This window comes from Pseudopipra pipra, chromosome 1 (assembly GCF_036250125.1).
Source record: "Pseudopipra pipra isolate bDixPip1 chromosome 1, bDixPip1.hap1, whole genome shotgun sequence".
NCBI classification, from domain to species: domain Eukaryota; kingdom Metazoa; phylum Chordata; class Aves; order Passeriformes; family Pipridae; genus Pseudopipra; species Pseudopipra pipra.
The window spans coordinates 145,522,132-145,546,538 of record NC_087549.1 but is presented as its reverse complement, the minus strand read 5'-3'; the positions used below and the strand labels follow the sequence as shown (position 1 = coordinate 145,546,538).

The 24,407-nt window shown below is 37.3% G+C and overlaps 1 protein-coding gene across 4 annotated transcripts in view; it reads left to right on the top strand.

Moving 5' to 3' along the window:
• Positions 1-24,407, top strand: part of ZMYND11 (zinc finger MYND-type containing 11) — a 105,738-nt gene that overhangs the window by 52,148 nt on the left and 29,183 nt on the right. For 2 of the 4 annotated variants that reach the window (XM_064637877.1, XM_064637885.1), the window contains exons 3-4: positions 9,375-9,534; positions 22,590-22,634. In XM_064637877.1, the coding sequence (XP_064493947.1) occupies positions 9,375-9,534; positions 22,590-22,634 (205 nt within the window). The remainder of the gene's footprint in view (positions 1-9,374; positions 9,535-22,589; positions 22,635-24,407) is intronic. The other 2 variants (XM_064637891.1, XM_064637899.1) reach the window with 1 other exon arrangement.

The following is a 24,407-nucleotide window of genomic DNA, read 5'->3' as shown; positions in this document are numbered from 1 at the left end:
AATTTTTAGTAAAAGTACTACTTTGGTCATATATAAAAATTGCATTATGTGTGCACAACTAGCAGTTACAAGCATGGCAATCAATACATTGCATAGAAATATGCTGGACACCAAAACGCTTGGCTTGTTTGGTACATTAATTTTTTATACTGATGGCTTCACAGTGAGGTTAAATGATGGATTCAAGTTGAAATTTTTTTATATCTTCAAAAGCTCAGTTATATGCTATAAAGTAACAAAAAGAACACTGAGAACTGCATATTTAAGGGAAAGTACAGGGATTCTCACCAGCTTTTGCATCAAAACTGATACGAAGTTTTGTTTGCAAATTTGTACTGAGGCTGATAAATGAGGTAGTATTCAACAAGCTAGTAACAATTTTTAATATCCAGATTCAAAAAAATGTTGAAAGATAAGTGAGAAATTAAGTTTATATTCATATTTTGTAATACCCTTAAGAAAGAACAACAGATTGCCATTTTATTGCACAAGGAGTGTTCGCAATGGCATATGTTCATTAAATTTCACCTGTGTTACCTGTAGGTAAATACATTTGTCATGCAGCTTTGATCTATTTGTTTATAGGCTGTTGAATCTTAATTTTGTTTATGAGTTCAAAATAATTTTCTGGTTTGGATATTAGTTAATTTTAATATTGCTGATATTAATTGTCCATTTTAAGAGCTTCTTTTAGACATTTTTGACTAAGGAGAGTGGAAACAGGGATCACAGGAAAAAATGTAATTTTTTTTTGGAAAAAATCTATAACGAACCTAGCTGCATTAGCTCTGAGTAGTAGAAGAATTAAAATTTCTAAAATACTTGGTTAAAGTGTTGAGTTTTATAATGTATATTAATAGTTACTCTTTTTTCCACTGAGCTCTTTTGTTGATGTAGATTATTTCCTCGATTTGTGTAACAAATTTAATCACATTCATTAAACTGGTTAAAGGAATACAGAAAAAGAAGTCCACATGTATTAAACAGTGCTGTCTGTAATCTCTTAGGGATAATTGTTCCTTCAGCTTGGTACTGAAACACTGTCCCACCATGCAATAAAGAATGTTGCTACCTGAATTGCTGGGTCTGCTTTTCAGTGCTGGCTGTCATAAGACTATTTCAGTGCCTGGTGTAGAAAACTCTTCATTGTGGGACTGACAGAGGTTCCTCCAGCCTTGCTTTAGCTGGCTGGGCAACTGTTACGACTGTAAGGGTTTAGCATGGAAGGATGTTTTATTGAGGACTGGAACTTGAGGTGAGGTGGAGCTTTTTGTGTATTTGCTTCGATCAGAAATATTATTGCATACACATCTAGTTCCTGCATTTTGTTCTGTGAGAAAATAAATAGATAGGTGTTCAAATGTTCTAACAAATTTTGCTTGATCGGTTTTCCTTATCTGATAACTCCTCTCTTAAGAATGCTCTTATGTGGTATTGCTAGTATAGCAGTTTTCTTTTTCTATCTCAAAGGTCAATGTTCTTCATTGATTCAGTAGGTGAAGTCATCTCTGGGCTGAGCCTGAGTATGTCTGGTAAATAAAATGATTCACACTAACAGCACAAACACGTTATTAACAACAGCAATACTCCATGTTAGACATTTGCTGATGAGAGCATACTCATTTAAACTCTCCTTATTGTGTGTTACTATTAAAACTGTAACATTCAGTGTTTCATATAATCCATGCAAACTATGAGCTTCAGTAGAACTATTGAGAAGGAAAGGGGTGGAAGTGTAACTGACTTGAAAAATCACTGTCCCCATCTTCATTTTCATGTACTCCATACTTCTATTAATATTTGTATTGAAGTTGTGTAAGTTTACTCAGAAAAATACACAACAGGCTAACTTTATATCTAATTACTAAAAGTAAACCAATTTTCATGTCACAACCAGAATGGTTTTTTACTTGAATCATAACATCTTTATAATATTTGAAAGTAAACCTTCTAGCTTATGTTTGGTTTCTTTGCTGTAAATAAATGTGATTCTCTATTAGAAGTAAAAGGTAAAAATGGGTGGGACATGGCCATTTAACAGCTTGCTATCTGGCCTGAAGTGCTCATCAAGGCTTTCTCTGTAATCAGTGGAGAGAGAATGATCTCCAAAGCACTACTCATACCATCTATTTTAGGCTGTGGTTTCATATTCCCATTCATATAAACAATATCATCACCAAAAGCAGCAGCTCTGCCCTGATGGCTTTTCCAGCCGTTGTGCTGTTCCCTAGATGGTAATAAGGTGAACATTTCTGTGACAGTGTGATGATTTTGAAACTCAGCTAGACTAAAACTAATCTAACAAAAAAACCAAAACATCCCCCCACCAAAAAAAAAACAAAAAACCCCAATAATAATAATAATAAAAAAAACCCAACAAAATAAAACAGAAAGAAAAAGATTTTGACCCAGATAAGAACTGAGATTAAATCAGATGGAAAACTCAAAAAAAAAATGAATCATGAAAGCACTTGAATGTTTATTTTTTTAAACATGTTTTGGATTGAAATGCTCGGTATGAGCTGACTAAATATTTCATTTGCAAGGTATTGTCTAGGATGTTACATTCTGAGTCATGCAATACTTGTTTGGATGTACTTCAGCACATCCAAAGGAAAGAGGTGATGGAACAGTGGCCCTGCATATACAGGAGCAGTTGTACCCATGCATGTAGTGCCCCTGAACAATTAGTGCTCCTGTTTGCCAGTCGTGCTCAGTGCACACACCTGTACATTACCAACAGCACCATGTACAAGTTTTCAGGTTGGAAAAATGAGAATAGAGTCCTTTTTCTAAGAAGGTGGTAGTAGTTCTGAGAGGGAGATTTTTGTGGATAAGGATTGAATAGCTTGATACCTTAATTACTTGCTTTTCCTGGTCATAACAGTGGGTTACACAATCTAAAGTGTGTAGTGCAGTGTGTGAGTGACAGTTTAAATTACTGAATCAGGGAATTACCTGAGCTAACATTACTGTGCTTTCTACAGAAATGACCCAGGTGATTAACATTATAGGAAACTGTGGTGCCTGGGGTGTCTAAAGCATGCACAAACAAGATTACTCCATAGCTGTCTTTTAACAGCAGCAGCACAAACATCAGGCAGATCTTTCATTGAACTGCTGGGTTGCACTGTTTCACTATCAAGTTTATGCATTCTTTTTGTTTTATAAAAACACTGCACAAAATTAGACTCCATATTCATGCAAATGCTGTATTTGTAGACTACGAAGGAGAGATAAAACAAATTTTAAAGACGTTTCCTGCTTTGATAGTGTATGTGTCTTCAAAATGAATGTTGCAGATACTGATGTCAGAGGGAAAAGTAAATTCATGATTTCTCTGTAATTTCTGGAATTTTGGACTGTGTAAAATGTAGATCATATAAGAAGCATTTTGTTGCAGGGGCAACAGCACTGTCAGTGCCTGTGTGGTCTGTGCAGTGTGTTGTTGGTATGTGGAATGCAGTGGAAATCAAATGCAGCCTGTTCATATACCTGCATCTCTTTGTGGAGTATAAACACAGAGGCATAACATGGTGATTTGGTTGTCTTTATCTTAGCAAATTTAATCCATAATTGAAACTTCAGAAAGTGTAAACATATCAAAAAGTATCTTAGAAAACAAAAGTGAGCTGCTACATTCCCACTGTAGACAGTTCTGCTTTTCTCTGTGTGCATGTATTGTCTTGAGCTCTCAGACCAGCTCTCAGTTTCTGGCAAGCAGGGAATATATATGTCAAATACCCATAATGTTTAGCCTGTGTTTTATGAAAGTCGATTGGTACCATAGTGGGAGAAAGCAACCTGAGCTTCAGGGCGAGACCTTGAGATACAGCTGTGAGCACAAATCTTCACCTGGCTTTCCACAAGGACAGCTAATGGATTCCTGAGATTTCAACCTGAGTATTATAAGTTTTCGTGACATGTAGCTGTATTTAAAAAAAAAATAAATCTATCACTGCTATCTCTTGCATTTCACTTTCAGTATGACCAAGTGGCCTAATCTCTTCCAATTAAAAAAAAGGCTTAAAAGAAATGAGTGGGCCTTCTATAAAACTGTTGTCATACCCTGAAAGTAAAGCAAAAGGCATTTCTCACTAGTTGCAGGAACACAATAAAAACTCAGAACAGATTTTTGGCTGCTTTTCTTCTATTTTATGTATTATTCCTTAAGGTCTGTCCCTGAATCTAGGACATTTTTATATACCTGTAGGTAACATTTAAAATTAATGGCAGGCTTTCAGTTGAGTTTAATGGAATCTGCTGCATTTTATTGGATCTCAATTTTATCAGATCTCAGTTTATCAGATCTCAAATTTATCAGATCTCCACTCATCCCTGGACGTGTTGCTCAGCAGATAATCTGCTGCTGCCAGCAGACTGCTACTTCCTTTCCCATCGTGGAGGGGCAGAGGCATCCAGCACAGAGAGAGATAATTGATCAGACCAAGATTACAGTGTTTGCCACTAAAATTAGCATCTACCCACACTTGTCACAGTGTTGTATTTTATATAAGGCAGCTATTTCCTATATATATTTTACTTCAGTCTTGTACAGAGATGCTTCTGTAACGTTTTTTCAGTATTTTCCTTTTGATGAGTTCGGATGGCTGAAAATGCAATTCCTTATGAGTCCAGAAAAACTGGGAGTTTTTTTTAAAATACCTGTGTCCAATTTCCACCTTAATTAACCTTCCTTGGTCAGCTTTCTTTTTTGGGCCACAGCACAGCTGTGCTCATGTAGACTACTTGCTGCCTTTCAGTAGAGCACTGTTGCCTTCAAGAGGACTCTGGGAGCCAAGTTAGCTATTTACATGCATTGTTTTGTGGCCATACAGATTAAGCTCTTTGGGACAGGGTTTGGCTTCATGTTGTGTCTTGCACAGCACCAAGGAAAAGTTGTGAGCTGTGTGACAGCTGTAGGTGAAAAGTTCACCATCTGATCCCCTGCAAGTGCCGGCTACTTCTGTATCTGTTTTGCTCCCATGGTGATTGCAGCTTTAGAGTCTGCTTCCTCCACACCCCTTATATCAAACCAGACTTTTTTTTCTTGAGTTTTAAGGTATTCCATGAAGCACGTGTATTAGATGTAGGTTTTGAATAGATAGACATAAAGAACACTGGGTAGTTTGAGAAAATTATCTTGAAGATTTATGGGTGAATTAGTCATACGGTGACAGACTTCGGTGGTTCTGTAATGTCTCCTTTATATTTGGCAGGTAAGTGGTTCAGGGGTGGATTAGGGTACTTCTGTGGTCCACTTTAGTTTAGCAAAGGGAGGTGGCAAGATCCAGTTGTTAGTTGGTAGTGTCATGAGTGACAGGAGCTTCTGCAGTTTGTTGCTGTGAAGGAGAGAGTGTCTGGAAGGGCATGCACCAGGTTTCCTCCCCCATCATGCGATGTGGCTCAGGTGGGGTGTCCAACAGGTGGCTGTATGGACCCTGGGTTCTGTGAGGCCTGTGAGAACTGCTGGAGTCCCCCCTCCAGCTGTGCTGACCCCTTGGACTGTCCCTGTGGTGTCTATAGAGGTGGTCGAGGTTTTAGGATGGGTAACAAAAATAAGGTATAGGAACAGAAGAATATGATGATATTTTACTGTTGCTAAATTGGAAAATACATGACTACTGTTCATCTACATTTCCAAATAGGTTTGAAATTGTTGTTTCACATTTCTCTGATTGGTATTTTGTGCACTAAATACAGATGAGCATGCACATACATATACAATCTACGAATCTATTGATTATCCTCTATCATTCTCATCTTAAGTTTTTCTTTTGCTGTCAGACAGATATGCACATATATTAGGTATGTGCACATATCATCTACCAGGTCGTGTTGGTAGTATCTTGTTTTGGAAGGTCAGCACATTTGCATATACATTTGATGATATGCCAATGAGGTTTGCTTAAGGGTGGTGATGAACAAACTACATGCTAAAGATCCTTATCATTTGCTTTCCAAGTGGTGTTGCAATAATTGAAAACATGCATTACTAGGCTCTTAGAATTTGATTACAAAGCCTGTAATTTTGCTAGATTTGCTAGATTCTTCTATGCTAATGTCAAGGAGGTTTGTGCTGCCAGGTTATAAATGGAGAAAATACTGACCTATAAATACTCTAATATTCAGCAGCAGTTCAGTTGCTTCTGTATCCTGTAGACAGGCAGCCTCATTTGGTGAGATTTGGAATGTAACATGCAGATTATCAGGCCAAACTTCCACAGAAAGCCCCTCATTTTATATAGTAGGGATTACCACAGTTAAATTGTATTTTGAAATGGTTGTTTCAGCTCCCTATCTGATGAGGGCTGGTTTGCTGGTTTAGGGGATTTTACTTTGTCTCCATGCCTTGTTCTCACTCATCTGAGTGTATTTGCTTTACTTCTTGTGGCTGGCTAGTAACAGCAGTATAGGAGTTGTGTTACACTTCCCAGTCTGTTGATAGGGAGGACTGGGCAAGAGCATAATAAAGCAGTATTCCTTCAACTCCCTGTCTCCAAGGTACGGCTAATCAGCTTTTATTGAAAACAGCAATCGGGGATTGCTTTATCTCTCTGACTTGTTTTTTAACTTGTTGGTGCCAGATGCTTCAGTGGATGCAGTGCCAGGAAAAGGCTTGTGCTCGCTGGATTAGTGGTGTCACTTCCGCCCAAAGATGTTTCAATATTGTTTTTCCCTGATCCAGTAAAGAAGCTGACATAGTAGTTAGAATTCTAAACATCATGCTTTCTGTATCTAAGCTGGGTTTTAACGTATTTTGTGCATCTTTCTCATATTGTAACAGTTTATTTCACATTTCATTGTTAAAGAGCATTAACTGTCTTTTCTGATTCAAATCCTGTGCCTTAATCACTTCTTCGTTTAGCTGATGTCCTTCTGGCTGAAAAGAAACAAGACAGGAGTAAAAGTTTGGGGGGAGGGGGCACTTTTCTAACAGCAGTTCTACTCTTTGAAGTAAAAACATTCTCCTACATGTGTGTGCTTTCCTATGAAAGATGATAACATTTTATTTTAAAAATGGAAAACATAGCCCCTGTGGATCTACAGACTGCACAGACTGAACGTTGACTAAAGTATTCTTCAAAAAGCCTCTGGGGATTTATTACTCACAATTTACAGCTGGAGAAAATGAGGAGATAGTTTAGTTGGTGGCAGTACTTTCACTCTGGTTGAGAACATAGATTGGATTTGAGAAATGGGCGATTCTGAGCCTTGTGCTCTTTTTCACTAGTGCATCCCGTGCCACAGTGGAAACAGACAGATTAGCTGATTAGGGTTGGCTTAAGGTTTTTTGGTTTCTATTATATATCTGTTCTGTTCAGAAATGGGACTGAGAAATCACAGAACCTGTAGCTTACATTTAAGAATTTTGTTGGATGGTGTTTGTGCAACTGGGGATGATGCAATGCAAAATACATGGTTTCTTCAGCAGGACACACTAAGGCTTATGGCACTGGGTTAATACTTGATTTCTGTCCTCAGACTTATAGTAGCCTACTGTGTAACTGTAGGGAAATCACTTCCTTGCTCAGTGTCCGATTTGTTCTGCCAGTAAAGTATGAAGAATGCTCTGTATTTTGAGACCTATTAAGGACTTGAAGAAATTGCAGACAACATGAATTCTGTGGCCCCATCAGGGAGGTTGTTAGTACAGAGTTAAAAATGGAAATCTGATGAAAAAACTAACATTAGCATATGCTGGCAAAGATAATTTACACTTAAAAAAGCTCATTGTGTTTGCATTAATATGTGTGTATGTGCACACACACATGAAATATGTCACACTAGTTACAACATTAGTTGTATTCATGCAGTTTTAAAACTTCAGCACTTTACACAAACTAGTGGTGTTCACTTGCACTCTATTTGAAAGTGAATTAAATGGATTTGAGTCTCTGCCTGTTTAAGACCTTGGAATTTGCAGAACTTGGAAAACTCATTTGTGGTGTTTAATATCACTTGAACAGGTTCTCATGATGGGTTTTGGTTTCTGCAGCACCAGAGAAGGATGAGATTGGGCATGTGAGCATCCACCTGGTGTGGTACAGAACTGAAGTGCCTTATCTTCTTTTTGCTAGCCAGTATAATATTCATCTATATTAGCTTGGATCATAAACTTGCACAGAATTTTTTTCTTTCTGTATTAATTATATTTCCTATTTCTTATTATGCAGTGGTAGATTGCACAAACCAACCAGATTTGGACCATGTTGTGGCAGACATTGTAAAATATAGTAAATATAGTAAGTGGCAGCATCTGCCTCTAAGAGATTTTATCCTAAAAGAAAAAAACCCCAAGATCCTGCAAACATGCTGCTTTTATGTAAATGCCTCTGATACCAAGTAGAAATTTATAAATGTCCTGTGCTGCTCTTATTATTTTATAATTTGCTACACAAATATATGCTTCTACTCAATCACAAATCTACTGTATGATTATACGCATTTAGTTTCCTATAGAGCAAAACAAAAAGATTAGATTAGTGTAAACCAGTTCCAGCAAAAGAGTTAGCTCTGCAACTGCAAGAGATCTATAACTAAGAAAATATGTCCACAAAATATTTGGTTCCAAATCAATTCACTTACTGCATGTGATTGCAGCTCTCTTTGCTTCTCCGTGTGCATTAAGTCACAGATATGTTCTTGGAATCTGAAGTGTAATGAACTTAAAGCAGGGAGGTCATCTTTATTTTGAGAGATAATTTTATGTTGGTTACTCCAAGTTAATATTTGGTGCTGGCCTGGAAGTAAATTATACTGATTAAAGGTCAGTATTACACAGTTGAAGCTCATGTACATACACAGTTTAGGCTGCATATGTTTTGTTCTCAGCAAAGCAATTCATCACAGTGTGATGAACCACATTGTGGTTATCTCAAGAAAAGGAGAAAAACCATTTAGTACAGTAACTCTAACTGTTGGATTTTCGTATGTGATACATAAATTTCACATTTTTGATAAATATGTTGTACACACAGGCATCACAAGGATTCATTCGTAGCTCTCCAGACTCATTCTATAGTATGTATGCCATGGGAAGTATTAGAGAAATGCAAGTTTCAGTTAATCCAAAGGACACAAATGGATGTGGCAGAGACAAGCCCAAGCAGTGTGCATGTTAATTTGGGAAGTGTTTTGTAGAAGATTACTGTACTACTACTTATCTAAGTGTGCACATGATAGCTGCAAGGGGAAGATGATTTGAAATACAGGGGGAAATTGTATTAATTTTGAATGTTTGAAAACAATCTAAAACTTGGACTGTGTATTATTTTAAATAATTTGAAAAATTGAAACATCATTTGTTTATTTTGCTGGCACAGTTTATAATTTAACCCTAACACTTAAAGACTTCTGTGCTTTTTGTGCAGGTATATGTCTAGAGTCCATGGTATGCATCCAAAAGAAACCACACGTCAGCTGAGTTTAGCGGTCAAGGATGGTCTTATCGTGGAAACCCTGACGGTGGGGTGTAAAGGGTCAAAAGCTGGTATTGAACAAGAAGGATATTGGTTGCCAGGAGATGAGATTGTGAGTATAAAGTCTTTGAGAAAATAAATCACAATTTCTGATATCTTAGCATGAAACTTGTTTTAATTTATATTTAATGTTATTTATGGATTCTGTGTTGGTGCTTGTGAATAGGGATGTAATGCACTCTTAAACTTTTATAACCTTTTCTATTCCATAGAAGCTCTTTCTTCTTGAATTCTGAGTTTTCTGCTATGAAACACTGGCAAAGTCCTTGCCAGTTATCCCTCACTTTTACATAGTCTTCTCTTCTACAGCTGTACAGGAAGACAGTAAATATTATTGGTATTACTTGAAATCCTCAGACATTCTCAAATGCCAAAAACAGTGTATTGGAAAAAAAAAAAAAAAGAAGGCAGCAAGAATTTTTGATTTATCTAGCTTTAATCTGAATCTGAGGAACAAATAGTTTTCAAAAAGAGCAACATGAAATTGTATAGTTATATACAAACACACATGAAAAGATGTGTTTTAAAGGTATTTGTGAACACCAGGGAATTCAATTAGGAAGGATTTTCTTAGGAAATTTAGCTACAGGCATCCAGACATTGTTCCACTGGATATATAACATAAATATTGAAACCGAGTTAAACAGGTTGAAAGTTATGTGAAGGGAAGAAAATCATGTTTTTCAGTATTCCTGCATAGCTGAGATGGAATGCACTCACAAAGTGAGAATAGTCACATAGACTAGGGAAAAGCTTGCAGAATTTCTTTGCTTTGTTCAGAAGCCTGATCTCTGTATCTACAGGACCAAGTTTTCCTAATTAAAAAAAAAAAGATTAGTTCGGCAAAGCTTTAAAATACTTTAACTAGAAACTGTTGCTTTAGAATATAATTGCACTAAATACTGATAAAATGGACAGCATTGTCTCAGACATTGCTAATAACTTAAATTTTGAGGAAACTCAGAAAAACTCTAAAAACCACTGTGACCCTCTTTGCATTATTGCAGACATCAATAACATCTAGAAAGTGAAACAATGTATTATTTTTTATTTTGGGAAACAAGCAGTATCCATAACCATTATGGCCAAAATTATCCCAGATACCCTAATTCAAAGTATTGAAATATGTATTTAATGTACATTATGTCACTGTTAAGGTTCTCATTCTAATTTAATTAGAAACCCTCAAGGGAGCCTTTAAAGGGTATGTTATTATTCTCCCTGAAAATAAGCATTTCAAGATTTCAGCTTTGCTCTTCTAGGTATTTCTTACATAATTTTTATCTGTTTAGAGGTGATATTAACTGTGTAGGTTCAACAAGACATAAAGCCTGAGATCTGTAGTTATCTCAAGTATTCTGTTTGTTTCCTCTATTGCTAAGAGAAATGAAAAAAAAAGAAAAAAAATAAGCAAAATGCCTCAAAATGGTCATTCAAATAATGTTCCTCCTGCTTATTATCAACATTTGTTTAACGAAACTTGAAAGATAACCAGCCTGTAAATTCCCAGTGAGTCATTAGAATTACGCAATTATTTTATCTCTGAGTGAAAAACGTTGCCTTTGACTTGACCAAAGATTCTGTTTAAGTCAAATAACTCTTTAGTTAGAAGCATTGTCTGTATTTTCAGCCTGGCTGCTACTCACTGATACACTGTACTGTGACCATATGTCCGATGGCCAACTCGGTTGTTCAGAGCACTGGTGCGCTCTTGACTCAACAGTTTTATGCAAAAGTAAGGATCCGCTTCTGATCCAGGACGTGTTTCAAGAGTACCCAACCTCAAACTTCTTGATCCTAATACTGAATCAAAATGCTGCAGACAGATGAAGCAAAACGCATTGGCTTGATATAAAGTCATTCTCTTTGTTCTTTTATTCAGAAAGTTTTAAAGAGTAACAAAATGTCATTGTCATCACTCGACATCAGATCAAGTATTTTCCGTTCTCTGACAATTGGTGCAAAACCATGAAGTTTGGTATGTTCTCTACTTCGGACACACTGGATAGTTTTACAGATGTTTTGTCTGTACTTGATCAAGAGGCAACTTGTAGTTCTTTGTAATTCAGCACTGCTCAAATCTGGTACTTGTGACTGTTGAACCATGAGCTCAAGTTACATTTCAGTGAGGACAAACACACAGAATTCTTTTTGGAGATTCACTTGGAGGAGATAGAACTCTCTGAACGAGGGTTATTAATGTTGGAACAGGGATTTCAGGCCCACTAAACTTCAGCCTTGACCTAGTTGTCAAACTTGGTTTGACTGGTACTCCTGGAACCCAGAAAGCTCGTAATGTGAAAGAGAAAGACTTAAGAACCAATCCACCATCTATTGACATCAATACAAAATGCTTTTAGATTTTAGCTTGTTTTCTGGCACCACAGTGGAAGTCAGGAAACACAAGTGGTTCCAAGGAGATGGCAAAGGGACACGTTCTTGCGGCCCTCCCACCATTTTTTATTTGAGTATTGCTTGGTATTTTTTTAGACTTTTGAGGTTTTGGATCTAAATTTTAGGAAGTAAATAAATTACTGGCCTGGGCCACAGAACTGCTGAGCACTTTATTTGTTACTAATATAGGTGCCGGACCAGAGGCTGCCACAGGGCCTGAAAGTACTGTTTTTAGTGATGACTCTGGACTAACGGGTAAACAGTGACAAAAACTGAAAGTATACAGATTATGAAAAGACAGCTCGATTTGGAAAAGATTCATTTGATAATCTGTTGTGCTTACTTAGGTGTTTCCAAACATTTGCTCTATCCAATAGGTTGACATAATGATAGACCTACGCAGTGAGGACATGATCTCTGATAAGGTTACTCTGATAGTGTTAAAAAATTATACTACTTTGCTCTTGCTGTTCTATCAGTATGCTGAAGCTGTGGTAAAAAAAATTAAGCAAAATCTCATATTTAGAGCTATCATACAAAGGAGCTGAGGTACAAAGTCAAAACATACAAGCTAAAGCGCAAAGACGAAACAGTTTGAGGGCATCAGGAGGCCCTGCCAAAAGGGACAGCTCACAACAATTAATATTCTGAAAAACTGGAAAAAAAGATCAGATTTAAGACTATAAAATTGTTCTTTTTCTGTCAGATGTATGTGGGAGAAATAGTTTTATATAAGTTACTAAATTTAAAATATGGAGTCAGTAGCAGAATGTACTGTATTCCAACTGATATATAAGGGTTGGTACCTATACAAGAACTTTGCTGCAAATAATGTACCACCAGGGCTTGTGCAGGTATTAATTTTGTTTGCTCATTTACTGTGTCTCCAGATGTTTTGCACATTTTCAAAATGTGTTCTCATCTTACAGGCTTTTTTATCTTGCAGCTGATGAATGCATTTGAAACAAATAAATGAGAGAATAATTTCTTTTCCATTTTTATTCAGGATTTAGTTAGGAATTTTGCATTTTACTATTTGTTGATGCCATTATTATACAACTGAACAAAATCTCTGCAGCTTCTTGCCTTGCAAGGGAAATGTCAGTCCTGAAATCTAGTAGTGGAAGTTTACTTTTTTCTTTTTAAAGGCTTTATTTCTATTTCTCACAGAACTTGTGGAATTTTGAAGTGTTATTTATTATCAGCATAAAAAATTATCTCCTTGCTCTTTGGGTTTAGAAAAAAATTTGCAAATCAGTGTTCTTAACTATGTTTTCAATGCAGTTGATAAAACAGAAGTGAAAAGCAGTTCTCAAAGAAAATAATAATGAATCTTCTTACCCATTCATTACTATTTTGTGTTATGCCATGATTATTATGTACTTTTATCTGTGTAAAATAGTGCTCAGTCTAGTCCCAATGAAAGAAATTGAATTTAAGTACCAATGTCCTGTAGCTTTAGGGGGGAGTTAGGTACAGTTCTTAGAGTTAGTTTGTCTTACTCATTTACATTTTCCTACAGACAGTGTGCACTGAGCTATTTTGAGCATTTAATGTGCTAATTCTTCTCCTCATGATTAAAGTCATAAAACTGCTCTGACCCAGAGAGAGGCATTATGAATGTATAATTTCAATTTGCCTGTGTTCATAAAGCCAAACAATATTGTGCTCTTCTAAAACAGAGATGTGTTCATAACATGGGTTCATTGTTTGCATCTGAATGCAACATATCTCATAGCACTGCTGTGGTTTAAAGTTGGTTCGTAGTGGCCAAATTCTCTAATGAGATGTGAAGAGTGAGGCTTCACACTTAGTTAAGGCACTATGAGCTATTTCTTCACTGAAGAATGCATACAAGGCGATTATATTTTCAAGAAATTACTCTTTTTCAGAGTTCTGTTTTCTGATAACTTAATTGATTGCTTATAGAAAGAGCCAGCAATTCTTCTGGCTAGTTAAGTCTGACTTTGGAGGTTAGTTACAGTCATTTTCCTCTGCATTTTGTCCTCTCTGTATCTAAATTATTGCCTCTCCAATTCTTCCTTCTAAAGATTTTTTAGTTTAGTGGAGACCATACTGTTTCAAGGGGCAGTTTCCTTGCTTTCCTGTTTTCAGGAAACACTGGAAATAGAATGCACTTTTTCCCAACACACTCATGTATTCTTAATGTGCTAACTCATTACTGGGGATTTTCTGGTATTTTATACTGAGAAAGTACTGATGCTTGCTTAAAGTGACCCCAGATACTTTCAAGTCTCAAGGCTGCCCAAATAATCCATCTCTTCGCTCTGCCCACGTTCCCATCATTTTAACCTTTGTTGTAACCCACTGCCAGCACTGTGAGTCTTGAAGGTGATTTTGTTAACCCTGGTGACCTTAGGCACACACCCAGTGATTATTGTGATTTGATGTGTTGCCAGTTCAATTTTGCTGGAATCTGTCTATGAGAAAGGAGTATTTTGGCTGTTATGTTTGTGTTAATCTAAATTACTTTAAGTTGAGCAAAGGCTGGACTCCTTACTTGCCATGCTTAATTGCTTTTGTAATTATATTGATTTTTCCATGCTAGGTCAGTATTAGTAGCCAAAAGCTGTTTTTGAACTGGCTGTGTCATCTTGAGTCTCCATAAATATGAAGATAATTGCAAAAAGTTTATGAACAGTTCCTGTGAGGGTTTGAATATTTTCTATGCATAAAATACACTTTAAATTAAAAAAAAAAACAACCCAGACAAAACTAGACCCCAAACCAAAACCAACCTAAATCCTACCAGTTACTGCTAGCAAGCTAGGGGCTTCTAAATAACTAGACTGAGGAATGGTTTTAATGTGCATCCCATTCATTTCAGTTAGGAGCAGAAGGATAATATGAAACAGCATAGTGACAGCCAGTGCCTTCATCATGAAAGCTCTTGCAACTAGAGAGCACAAAGAGGAAGAACACGTCACAGCAAATGAAGAAAAATCTCCTTCAGTGTTTAAAAAAATTCTCCATTTTTCTTATCCATCTGTACTGCCTTTAATCTGAAATCCTGTGTGGATTCACTGATCCAAAGCCAAACATAGCCCAAACCATGATGGTTAATATTTCTCACATATTGTAACAAATTGAGAATTTTCCAGGCTGGAATGTTCCAGGTAGATTCCTAATTATTGTGAAAGTACCAGTGTTCTTTACAGTTGGTGATTTGCTGATGCACAGAGTTAATGACTGATCCCATGAGAGAAAAAAAGTTCAAACTGGCTTCCATCTCTTATTCCACACCTCAGGGAGAGTCTGAGGAGGCCTGGAGGTCAGGCCACATAACAGTTTGGTCCCATAGGAGAACTCAAGGAAGATGAGCTTCTGAAATTCTTTGCTTCTTTTCTGTCTGTCTTTCCATCCTCTACAGTCCCATCATTCTGAGCTTATTTTTCCATGAAATCAATCCACTGTGTGCTAAATGCAATGATTTTTCTTGCACATTGTTATCACAAATTGCAGTAGTGATTCTGCTCATTAATGAATCAAAAACTAGTGGATCAAAGCATAGATTATTTTGTCCTTGAGAAGCAAATTAGAATTTTGAATTCCCAACTCATGGACGAGAAATTTAGTCTGCATTAAACCCAAGGCCCTCCTCTGTCTTTGCTCTGAGTCTATTAGCATGCAGCTCATGAGAATGGCCTCGCTGCTGTTCCAGTGGTTCTCCCTGTCTCCAGATGGGTTAAGAATAATGGAAAATTCTCTGCATTTCTTTTCCAGTCTTGTTCTTCTCTTCCCATCTGTTCAAGAGTATTTCTTTCCTCTCCCCTGCTCATCTTTATTTCTTATTCCCTGGAAAGGGAGTTCACACTGTTTGGAGGATCTTCATATTACTGAAGGTGACACCAGTCGAGTCCATCTTATTGCAGGGTTGAGAGATGCTGCTTCTTTTAAACTGGTGAAACAACTTCATCAGCATCTTCGCTTGTCTCTCTCAGCTTGGCCAACTTAACTTCCAAAAATTCAGTTGATGAAATGCTGTATTCTTCTTTGAGGCTTTCACTCACAGTTCTGGAGTTGAAATACTGATGATGTTGTTCACAGATTTCACAAAATACTTTTTTCTGATTAAGAGGGTGTTTTGAAAAATGTGAATTTACTTACAGATTTGAAGTAAACTAGTCGAAACCAGTCTGTATAAAGCTTCTATCACAGGACTTTAATTATGCTAATAGAATATATGACATAGATCAGTCTATCTTGATTTTGTTTTGAAAATATGCTTCTTGGTTTTTTCCACCTCTTTTGTGCCCTTCCTGACCTAGTAGTGTTGTTTTTATTAACTTAGTTGGTTCAAAATGCTCTGCATCTCTGGCTACTGATTTGAATCTTTTATTATTATGTCATGCTGGTCACTGAATGAAACTTCATTGAAGCTGATCAGCTTATTAATATTCATCCTTCGTTCACAATAAATGCAGGCCTCATGCCTTTCTATCACTGACAGCTGAAACAATACCAGCCACACATACAGCCCAGGGCACATGGACAAGAGATTTGAGAAAACCGTGTGGTAGGTTCTGCTCTTGGTTCAGATAAAATGTTTCTCTATATGCTGAAACATCAACTTAGAAAAGCACTACAAAAAAAAAATAAGACCAGAAAAGCAATGCAAACATATTTTAAGAAAGAAAAGGGAGGAAGACCACTTTCGTGTGCGGCTCTTCTTGAAAGGAGACTTGGAACTACAAGTAGAGATGTTTTTTTTCTGGTCTGGATTCACCTTCTTTCTAGGGGAACAAAAGCTTCACACACATAATGTGGAAATAAAAGGCATTGCACCTAATAAATACTTCACTCCATCACTGATTTATCTCCATAATGAAAGTAACCTACAAACCTCCTCTTGGCTCAACCTAAGTCAAAAATTGTGGCAGTAATAGTGGAGTGAATCCAGTTTCTTAGGAGATAAGTTGAAAGTTTCTATTAACCTTGAACTCACTTGGAACATGAAGAAAGAAAAAAATATTTTCATTTGAAACTGTTTTCTATTTCTGATATCCTGGAGGAGAATACTTGTATTGTCTCACCTCAAATAATGTAAACTACTGCTACCCAAACATGATCTTCTTGGGAGGGAAATTAAGATTTATTCATTACTTCAGGAACACAGCTCATAGGCTGAGGAGATAAGCATGGGGTTTTAGCAGCCAATTTGGTCACTGACATCCTACTACACTTCTTGAAAATCTCACTTCTTTAGCACTGGGAGCTAGAGACTGGCTCTATACTTTGAAGCCTTTCCCCCTGTATTGTCCAGAACATAGCTACAAGGTAGGAGAGGGAATAAAAACCTACCTGTCTTGGCAGGAATCCAGAGAAGACTTCAGTGGTTTCTGCAAGAAACAGAAGACTTCTAAGACAAACTGGCAATAAATTAATTAGACAAACTAAATAGACTTGCAGATTAAATTCAATGAAAAAAAGCCAAAAGAGTTCTGAGAGGCTGTGGAATTCACTGCAGAACCTGAATCTTCCTGCAACAGTGCATCGCAAGAGGAAGGAGTTATCAATGAAAAAATGGAAATGGATTGCTGTGAGCCTATAAGTATGTCTGTGTTTAAGATGCACTATGGAGAAGGAGATTTTGGTCTCTCCCCTGCCGGATGGTTCTTTTGAGAATAAAAAGGATTTCTAAAAGGAGAGAATTTAAGAATAATTAAAAATAAGAAATCACAGTTAATTGCTGAGATGCCGAAAATTTTGATCAAGTAAATAAAAAAAAATAATACATGCATACATACATGTACTTAAAATTAAACAAGATGCCTAGGTAGTTGTGAGGACATATGAATTCATAATTGCTTTGGATTTTTTTTTATTGATAAAATATGAGTAATGAAGACATACAAATTGTCCTGCAGAGTCAGTTTATGGATATCCATTTTAAAGATAAAGCCCAGGTCATCAAAGGAAAAGGTCTATAAAGGTAACTGATCTACAATGGATAAATTACCCTGTCTGTAAAAGTACACATCATTGTAGCTACCTGCTGTGGTAGTTTTCTAGAAAAAGAAGGAGAAGATAAAGTGAAACAATTTTCATAAAGGGATTCTGGCTGCTGAAGTCTTTTTGGCTTTGAAGGAGAGATGGATGCTTGTTTATTTGGTGAGCACTTTTGATGAGAAAAGCAGTAGGAAAAAAATACATGCAAAACAGGAAGAAATGTGTCTGGTAAACACATAGGCATAGGGAAATGGCAGGGAAAAAAATAAGCTTATTTTGATGCTGAATTTAATCTAATGCAGTACTCCAGCATTAAATGTAAAACATATGATGATCTAAGAAATTTTTATCATTGGGAAGCAATTGCCCTGATCAACTATGGATTCTTTACAGCTGTGATGAAAGGGAAGTACTTTATTAAACAGCTAACTCACTATTTACCTGCTGCAAAGATGGAGTATGTCCTCTGAGCCATCAAGGAATTAATCACACCTTCCTCAGTTTGGAACCTAACCTTTTCATCATCGTTTTGATGAAAAGATAAAAGCAGATTCAGTAGGCTGCTGAAAGCAGGTTTACAGGAGGATTCATGCTTGCTAAGCAATAGATGGAGCCAGGGATGTGGCCTGAAGAAAAGTCTGACCCAAAGGACAGTAGGAAGACTGCCCTCACAGCAGGCCGAGGCCTCTGGCGAATAACATACACAGTGTCCCCACCGCCTTTGAAAAGATCCTGGGAATGGTGTTCCGTGACACACTGTATTCGTTCGACCCAGGTAGTATTTGGTGCATGCTGGTGTCTGAGTGAAAACCAGCACATCTGCCAGAGATCCCTGATAAACTGGAGATTTCCTACTATCTACTGTACCCAACGAGAGGCCAGTGTGCACATACCACGTGCACATGATTTCTCTGAAAAGAAGTAATGCTCAAATCTATGCAGCTCTACAGATAATCAGCCACATTTTGTGAAACTCCTCTTGCTACAGAGCAGTTACTTGGCAGTTGAACAGTATTGCAAGGATTGCAACAGTATTGCAGGATAGATGAGCAAGGGGAGACCTTTCAAAGCTGAGCATGGTTGAGAGTTTCCACGGTTCTTAAGGGCTGTTATCAACTGCTCTTGTCTGAGCCTGTTTCAGGCTGCCTTTTGTATGGGGCACAGATTCTGATATTTACACTTTGAGGGAAGTACTGGTGAACAGACAAATGAAGTGGGCAGTAGCTATTTACAGCAAATGTACAAATAAGAAGCATTTCCTTCAGGTTTTGTACTGGAGGACAGAAGTCCTATAGGTAGTGCATCCCCACAGTGGTTTTTATATTTGTGAGTCATAAAGAGTGCAAAATGCACTGCAAGGTTTTCACAATTACCTTTAGTATAGTTTATTGAGAAAGCTTTGGTGGGAGCAGATGATGCCTGAAAAAGACAAGAAAGGAACTGACTGATTAAGAATGGAAAATGTGTTTAGACAGAAATAGGTGCTGCTTTGTTTAATGTGAATGGGGACACGGGTTCCTGCAGCATACTCTGAGACCTCTTAAGGAGAGGACACAGATACCAGGGAAGAGTAATGATATGGTAGAAACATCTATGCTAGAATGCAGTACCACCACTTGTTATTATAATAAAGGCTTTAAATTTACAGCAGAAAGTTTGAAATATGAAGGATTAAGTACAGAAGATAGTAATTACTCCCCAACAGCAGCTGATGATGGATGCATGTTGTAAAACCTAAAGCAAAATCAAAGATATGAAAAAAGTAATGCATAATTTTTGTGAGAGGCAATTATTTCAATGTCTCTGTCTACTTGATATGGACTAGTAGTCAGCTTTGTTGGGTTCCAGTGAAGAGTTACTGAAAGCCAACAAAGAAAACTTAATGGCAGAACCCCATATTTTAAAAGCTTATTTCTAAGCTGAAGATAAGAAAATATAAAGGACTCTGATGTTCAAAGCTGATAGAGGTGAGGAGAGGAGAAGGAAGCATTCCTTATGGCTGTTCCCAAATCCTAAAATACCAGAATCCAGAACATTTACCTCAGAAATTATATCTTTAAACTGGGCATAACCAATCTCATTAGACGTTAAAGAAATGGGAATCTGAGGAATAGCAGGAACTCATTTATTGACATTCTTTTCAGTTTTCTAAAGGGTTATGGAATAGTCAGGAAAAGATTACACTAAAGTTATGGGCTTGATTTGAAAATGTCTTGAAATAAATGTAGCGTGCAAATACCACTATTTTTAAATAATTTATATTTTGTAAATGACTACTTTCTGCTGGCATGGACCTTGTTGCCATTCTAGATTCCACCACTGTGACAGTGTTGTTACGGTACAAAGTGGGTGAAATCTACCATAATGTGCTAATATTCTCCCTTTAGACTAAATGTGAAAAACTGTTCTAAATTCTTTATCCACTGGGCAGTTGGAGCTCTAGGGACTGTTAAAGCGTAGACACTGTGCAGGGCTGACCATGAATTTGTGGACAGGTGGGTCTGAATGAAAATCCAGGGACCTGGGAGGAGCTGTGTGTGCATGAGTGTAGGTGAGAGGTGTAGAGAAACACCACAGCAGCAAAGAAACTCTGGAGAAGCGCTTGAAGCAGCACACCTGGGAACAAAAAGCTCAAAGAGTGCTGTGGGACAAGTGCCACAGAGGAAATGCTGGGAACCATGAGCTCCATGGAAAATGCTCCCCTTCTTTTGCATCATATTGAATTTAGGACAACAGAAGTATGTATACTATTCATAAATAAACACGATGCACCAAAAAGATAACTGACTTATAACTGTTTTTCCCATCTATGTGACCCTTTTCTTTTTTTAGCCTGCTGGTTGGGTCCAAAGGATATCCATAGTTTGGATTGTTTGGGAAATCTAGTTCAACAGTGTGAAACCAGCAAATCCCCAGAAAGGGGAGTTTCATGAATAGAGGTTTGCTTTTTTCCCCCTCCCTTTTGCTCTCTCCACCTGATAGTAGAGTGACTTAATACCGAGTATCTGGGCTACCATTAAGGGACTTGGAGAAAACAGATTAACAGGTAAGAAATGAGCTATGTTAATGAAATATTCATTATAAAAAGGCAAAGTGGTCCTTTTAGACAAAGCCTAAGAAAGGAGGTTTTACTCTTTTCATCTGCAATGCCTACATATAACTTATATGAAAATAAAAGTTTATTACTTGTTTTTACATCTCTCTCTTTTTTTTTTTTACAATAATTATGGGCTTGCTAAGGTGTGGAAGTGACCTAATAGTTACAATTGTGACCTCTGAGTTATTGTTAATTTTACTGTCAGTATGTGCTTCACATCTCCTACTTAATGGTATGCTAATTGTGCAGCAGGATGTCACATTCTCCAACATACAGATTCCCTATTTCAATTACAGCTAAGTAAATCTCCATTACTAATGAGTAAGCATTTCTTTTCCATGTACATTTGCATTATAATGGACATTTTCTTTGTGCACTAAAATTATTCTTTCCTTGACAACAACTATATATTTTATTTTACAGTAGAGGCTACGACATGATGATTCATTCCTTTCTGTTGAGTTTATCTGTATTTAAATTGTCAAATGTTCTGGATAGCCTGACATTTTTGGTCCCATGTTATCTTTCTGTACTTCCAGAATAAATGTATGTATTTGCTTTAAGACAACCTACTTAAGACAAATCACAGAAAAGTAAGCTTATGTGCTGCTCATAAATTAATCTGTATTTTTGAAATTGTTGCAGTGTTTCACTTATGTTGCTGAGAAATCTCAACTATTTATGTCAGTGCAAAGTGACCTTTGTGATATAATGTTTGACTGATTTGAATATAAAGAACAAGTGACCAAATGTGGCCCATATCATTGTAAGATCCCACTCTGCTTAACAGAGCACAGGTAGCTCTTTGGGTATTAAATACAGCCCTCCAAACCGACATTTGCTGCCCTGCTGGTGCATAGATCTATGAATGCAGCAGGCAGCTGAGTAAAAGGAAGGGGGAAGGCCTCCTGTTGGATCTGAGCTGTGCAGCTTTGCTGCCAAACCCGCTGCCTCTTGAGGGCTGTGGCCAGTCACTGGGTGCCGCTGAACTGCTGAACTTGGGCAGCCAGCGCTGCTGGTGGAGGATTCCCTTCTCCTGCCAGCACAGTGACCCAGGAGGCTTTCCCTGCCCTGCGTCAGGAAATAAGGATATTGGCAAATTGAGTCCCTGTGGCGGAGATCCTTCCTTCAGTCTGCATGGCCCTGGGAAAATGTATCACCTTTTAAACACAAATAAGGACTGTGAGTTTTATTGATAAATTGATAGCTTAACATTTAACGCAGCAAAGAAGGTGTTGCTGTGATTTTGGCGGGGCCACTCCCTATGCAGTAAATTTTCTTAGAAGGATCTTTTTTAGATTCACAGAGAAGGTTTATGTATCTAAGACAGTGCATTAATTAGCAATCATTAATATTCCTGATGATTTTTAAGTTGGCCTGGTGGTGGGTATGTATATGGGGAAAATGATGGGTGTTGGGTTCTTTTAATGATATAAGTACATGGGATAATTTAAAGAAGTAAAATGTGGTGAAAGTGTTAGGTAGCATTCCAGAAATGCAGGAGGAAATGTATGGAACCAGAAGTTAGAACTAACAGATTGATTTCCTGGTCACTGTGCATGAATTCTTTCTAGCCTTATGTATATCCTGATAATCAGATGGCTTACAGTATAGATACAAAGTTTGTTTTGTTTTTATTTTGAAAGGCCTACGGTATGCAGCCTTTTTCCCAGACAGCAGCAAAAAACAAGGTGAACAATTTTTGCACTATGTGGTTTTGAATTCTGTCATATTTTCTATTACGTTTTCTGTCTTCCATTAGGGTAGCTTAGTTTACTATATTAGCCACCACCATCATCCATGTCACTCCCAACTCCGAGTTTAGTGTACATCCTGTATGTATGTAGCTGGATGGCTCTCCCGGGGCTGGCAGTGGTCGCTCACATGCCACAATTCCCTGTCACCACGGTCGCCCTTGGATCGGTGGTTTTTGGGAGCGGCTGGTGACACCTGGTGGTGGGTGCGGTAATTGCACACTTATTAACCGTGTCTGCAGCTGGCGGAGTTTTGACCTGTCCTACTCCAAACACTGACAGTCAGAGGTTGAGATATTTAAATAAATTCGATTTCCCGCACAGAAAAAAAAAATAAAATGTGTTGGGAGCACATTTCCCTCCTTTATCTAAACTGAGAGAAGCAATAACCAACATTTTCTGTTGGAGGAAAATTAATGCCTCTGACCTTGCTATTGAAGTCAATAGGGCAGTTGTCCACAAGGGTTATGTACCTTTTTTTATTGGTTTTTATTAGCGTTTCACATATATGCACAAATGAATGTCTTATATATACTTATGCACTAAATATACTGCATTAAACTAAAACTCTTTTCTGTGAAAAACCTGGGTGTTTGTATTTAGAAATAACGATGTTTTCAAAATTTTACAGTGTGAATACTGAAGGAAGCTTCTTCTGGTGTTTTATTTAACGTCATGGTTTCTGGCTTGAGCGTATGATTTTTCTTGCCAGCAAGTATATTTCCGTATGTTTATGACATTCCACATCTCTTTGCCAGCATATTTCTTAACAATGGAATATCTGGGAGATGCAAATATGTAACTAGTACAAATAAAAATTAGAATCCTGGAATGTGATTCTGTGGTGAAACTCTAGGACCTCTTGAGGTCTTCTCAGTTTGATTTTTATCTGAATAGATCTTCAACCAAAACCGATTCTTTTTCTTGCTTAATTGGCCCTTTACTGCCACCTGATTTTTTTTTGTTTGTTTCATAAAGAAGATATGTATTACAGTAAATATGAAAGAAATACAAAGCAATACTTTATCCTGATTTTTCTCAGTCTGCAGGCAAATCAAGTGCACCAACAATGCAGTATCTTTAGTTGTTTCTAAAATATCCTGAAGAAAGGGCTCCCAAAGTACACTGCCACTGGAATTTGGAAGGGGAAAGATTTGGTAAAACAAGAATGTGTTCTTTATAGCCATATGTGGTGGTATTATTATGCCATCCTGAGATATACAGAATTGGCCAAATAAAATTAAATGGGGAGACTGCATTAAATGAGAAGAAATGATAAAAGGTCAAGTTACACTCTTAATCTGCACAACAAAGGAGGGCAAAGTTCTGAGTTCAAAATTCACTGGTTAAAGGTTGTTAGGGATGTTTTTTCCACCCTTAACTTGCTGCCCCTGCAATCCAACATTCATGGTATATAAAATTCAATGTAGGCAGTCTGGGTTGAGGCTGTCCCTAAATCTCTTCTGTTCATGGGGGCTCTGGTCAGATGGATTAGATACAAAACACAGCTGTTCTTCAGTGCAAGGGACTGGAAGTGCCACTTCTGTGTAGCACTTCTTATGCTGCTCCGCTGGAGGAGACCTTTCACACGAGGACTTAAATGAAATGACTGTAGTTCCCAGACACAGAAAAATGACAATCGAACAAATGCCAGTTCCGGCAGTCAGTGGGAATTGCTAACTCCACCTTTACAACATAACATTAAAAATG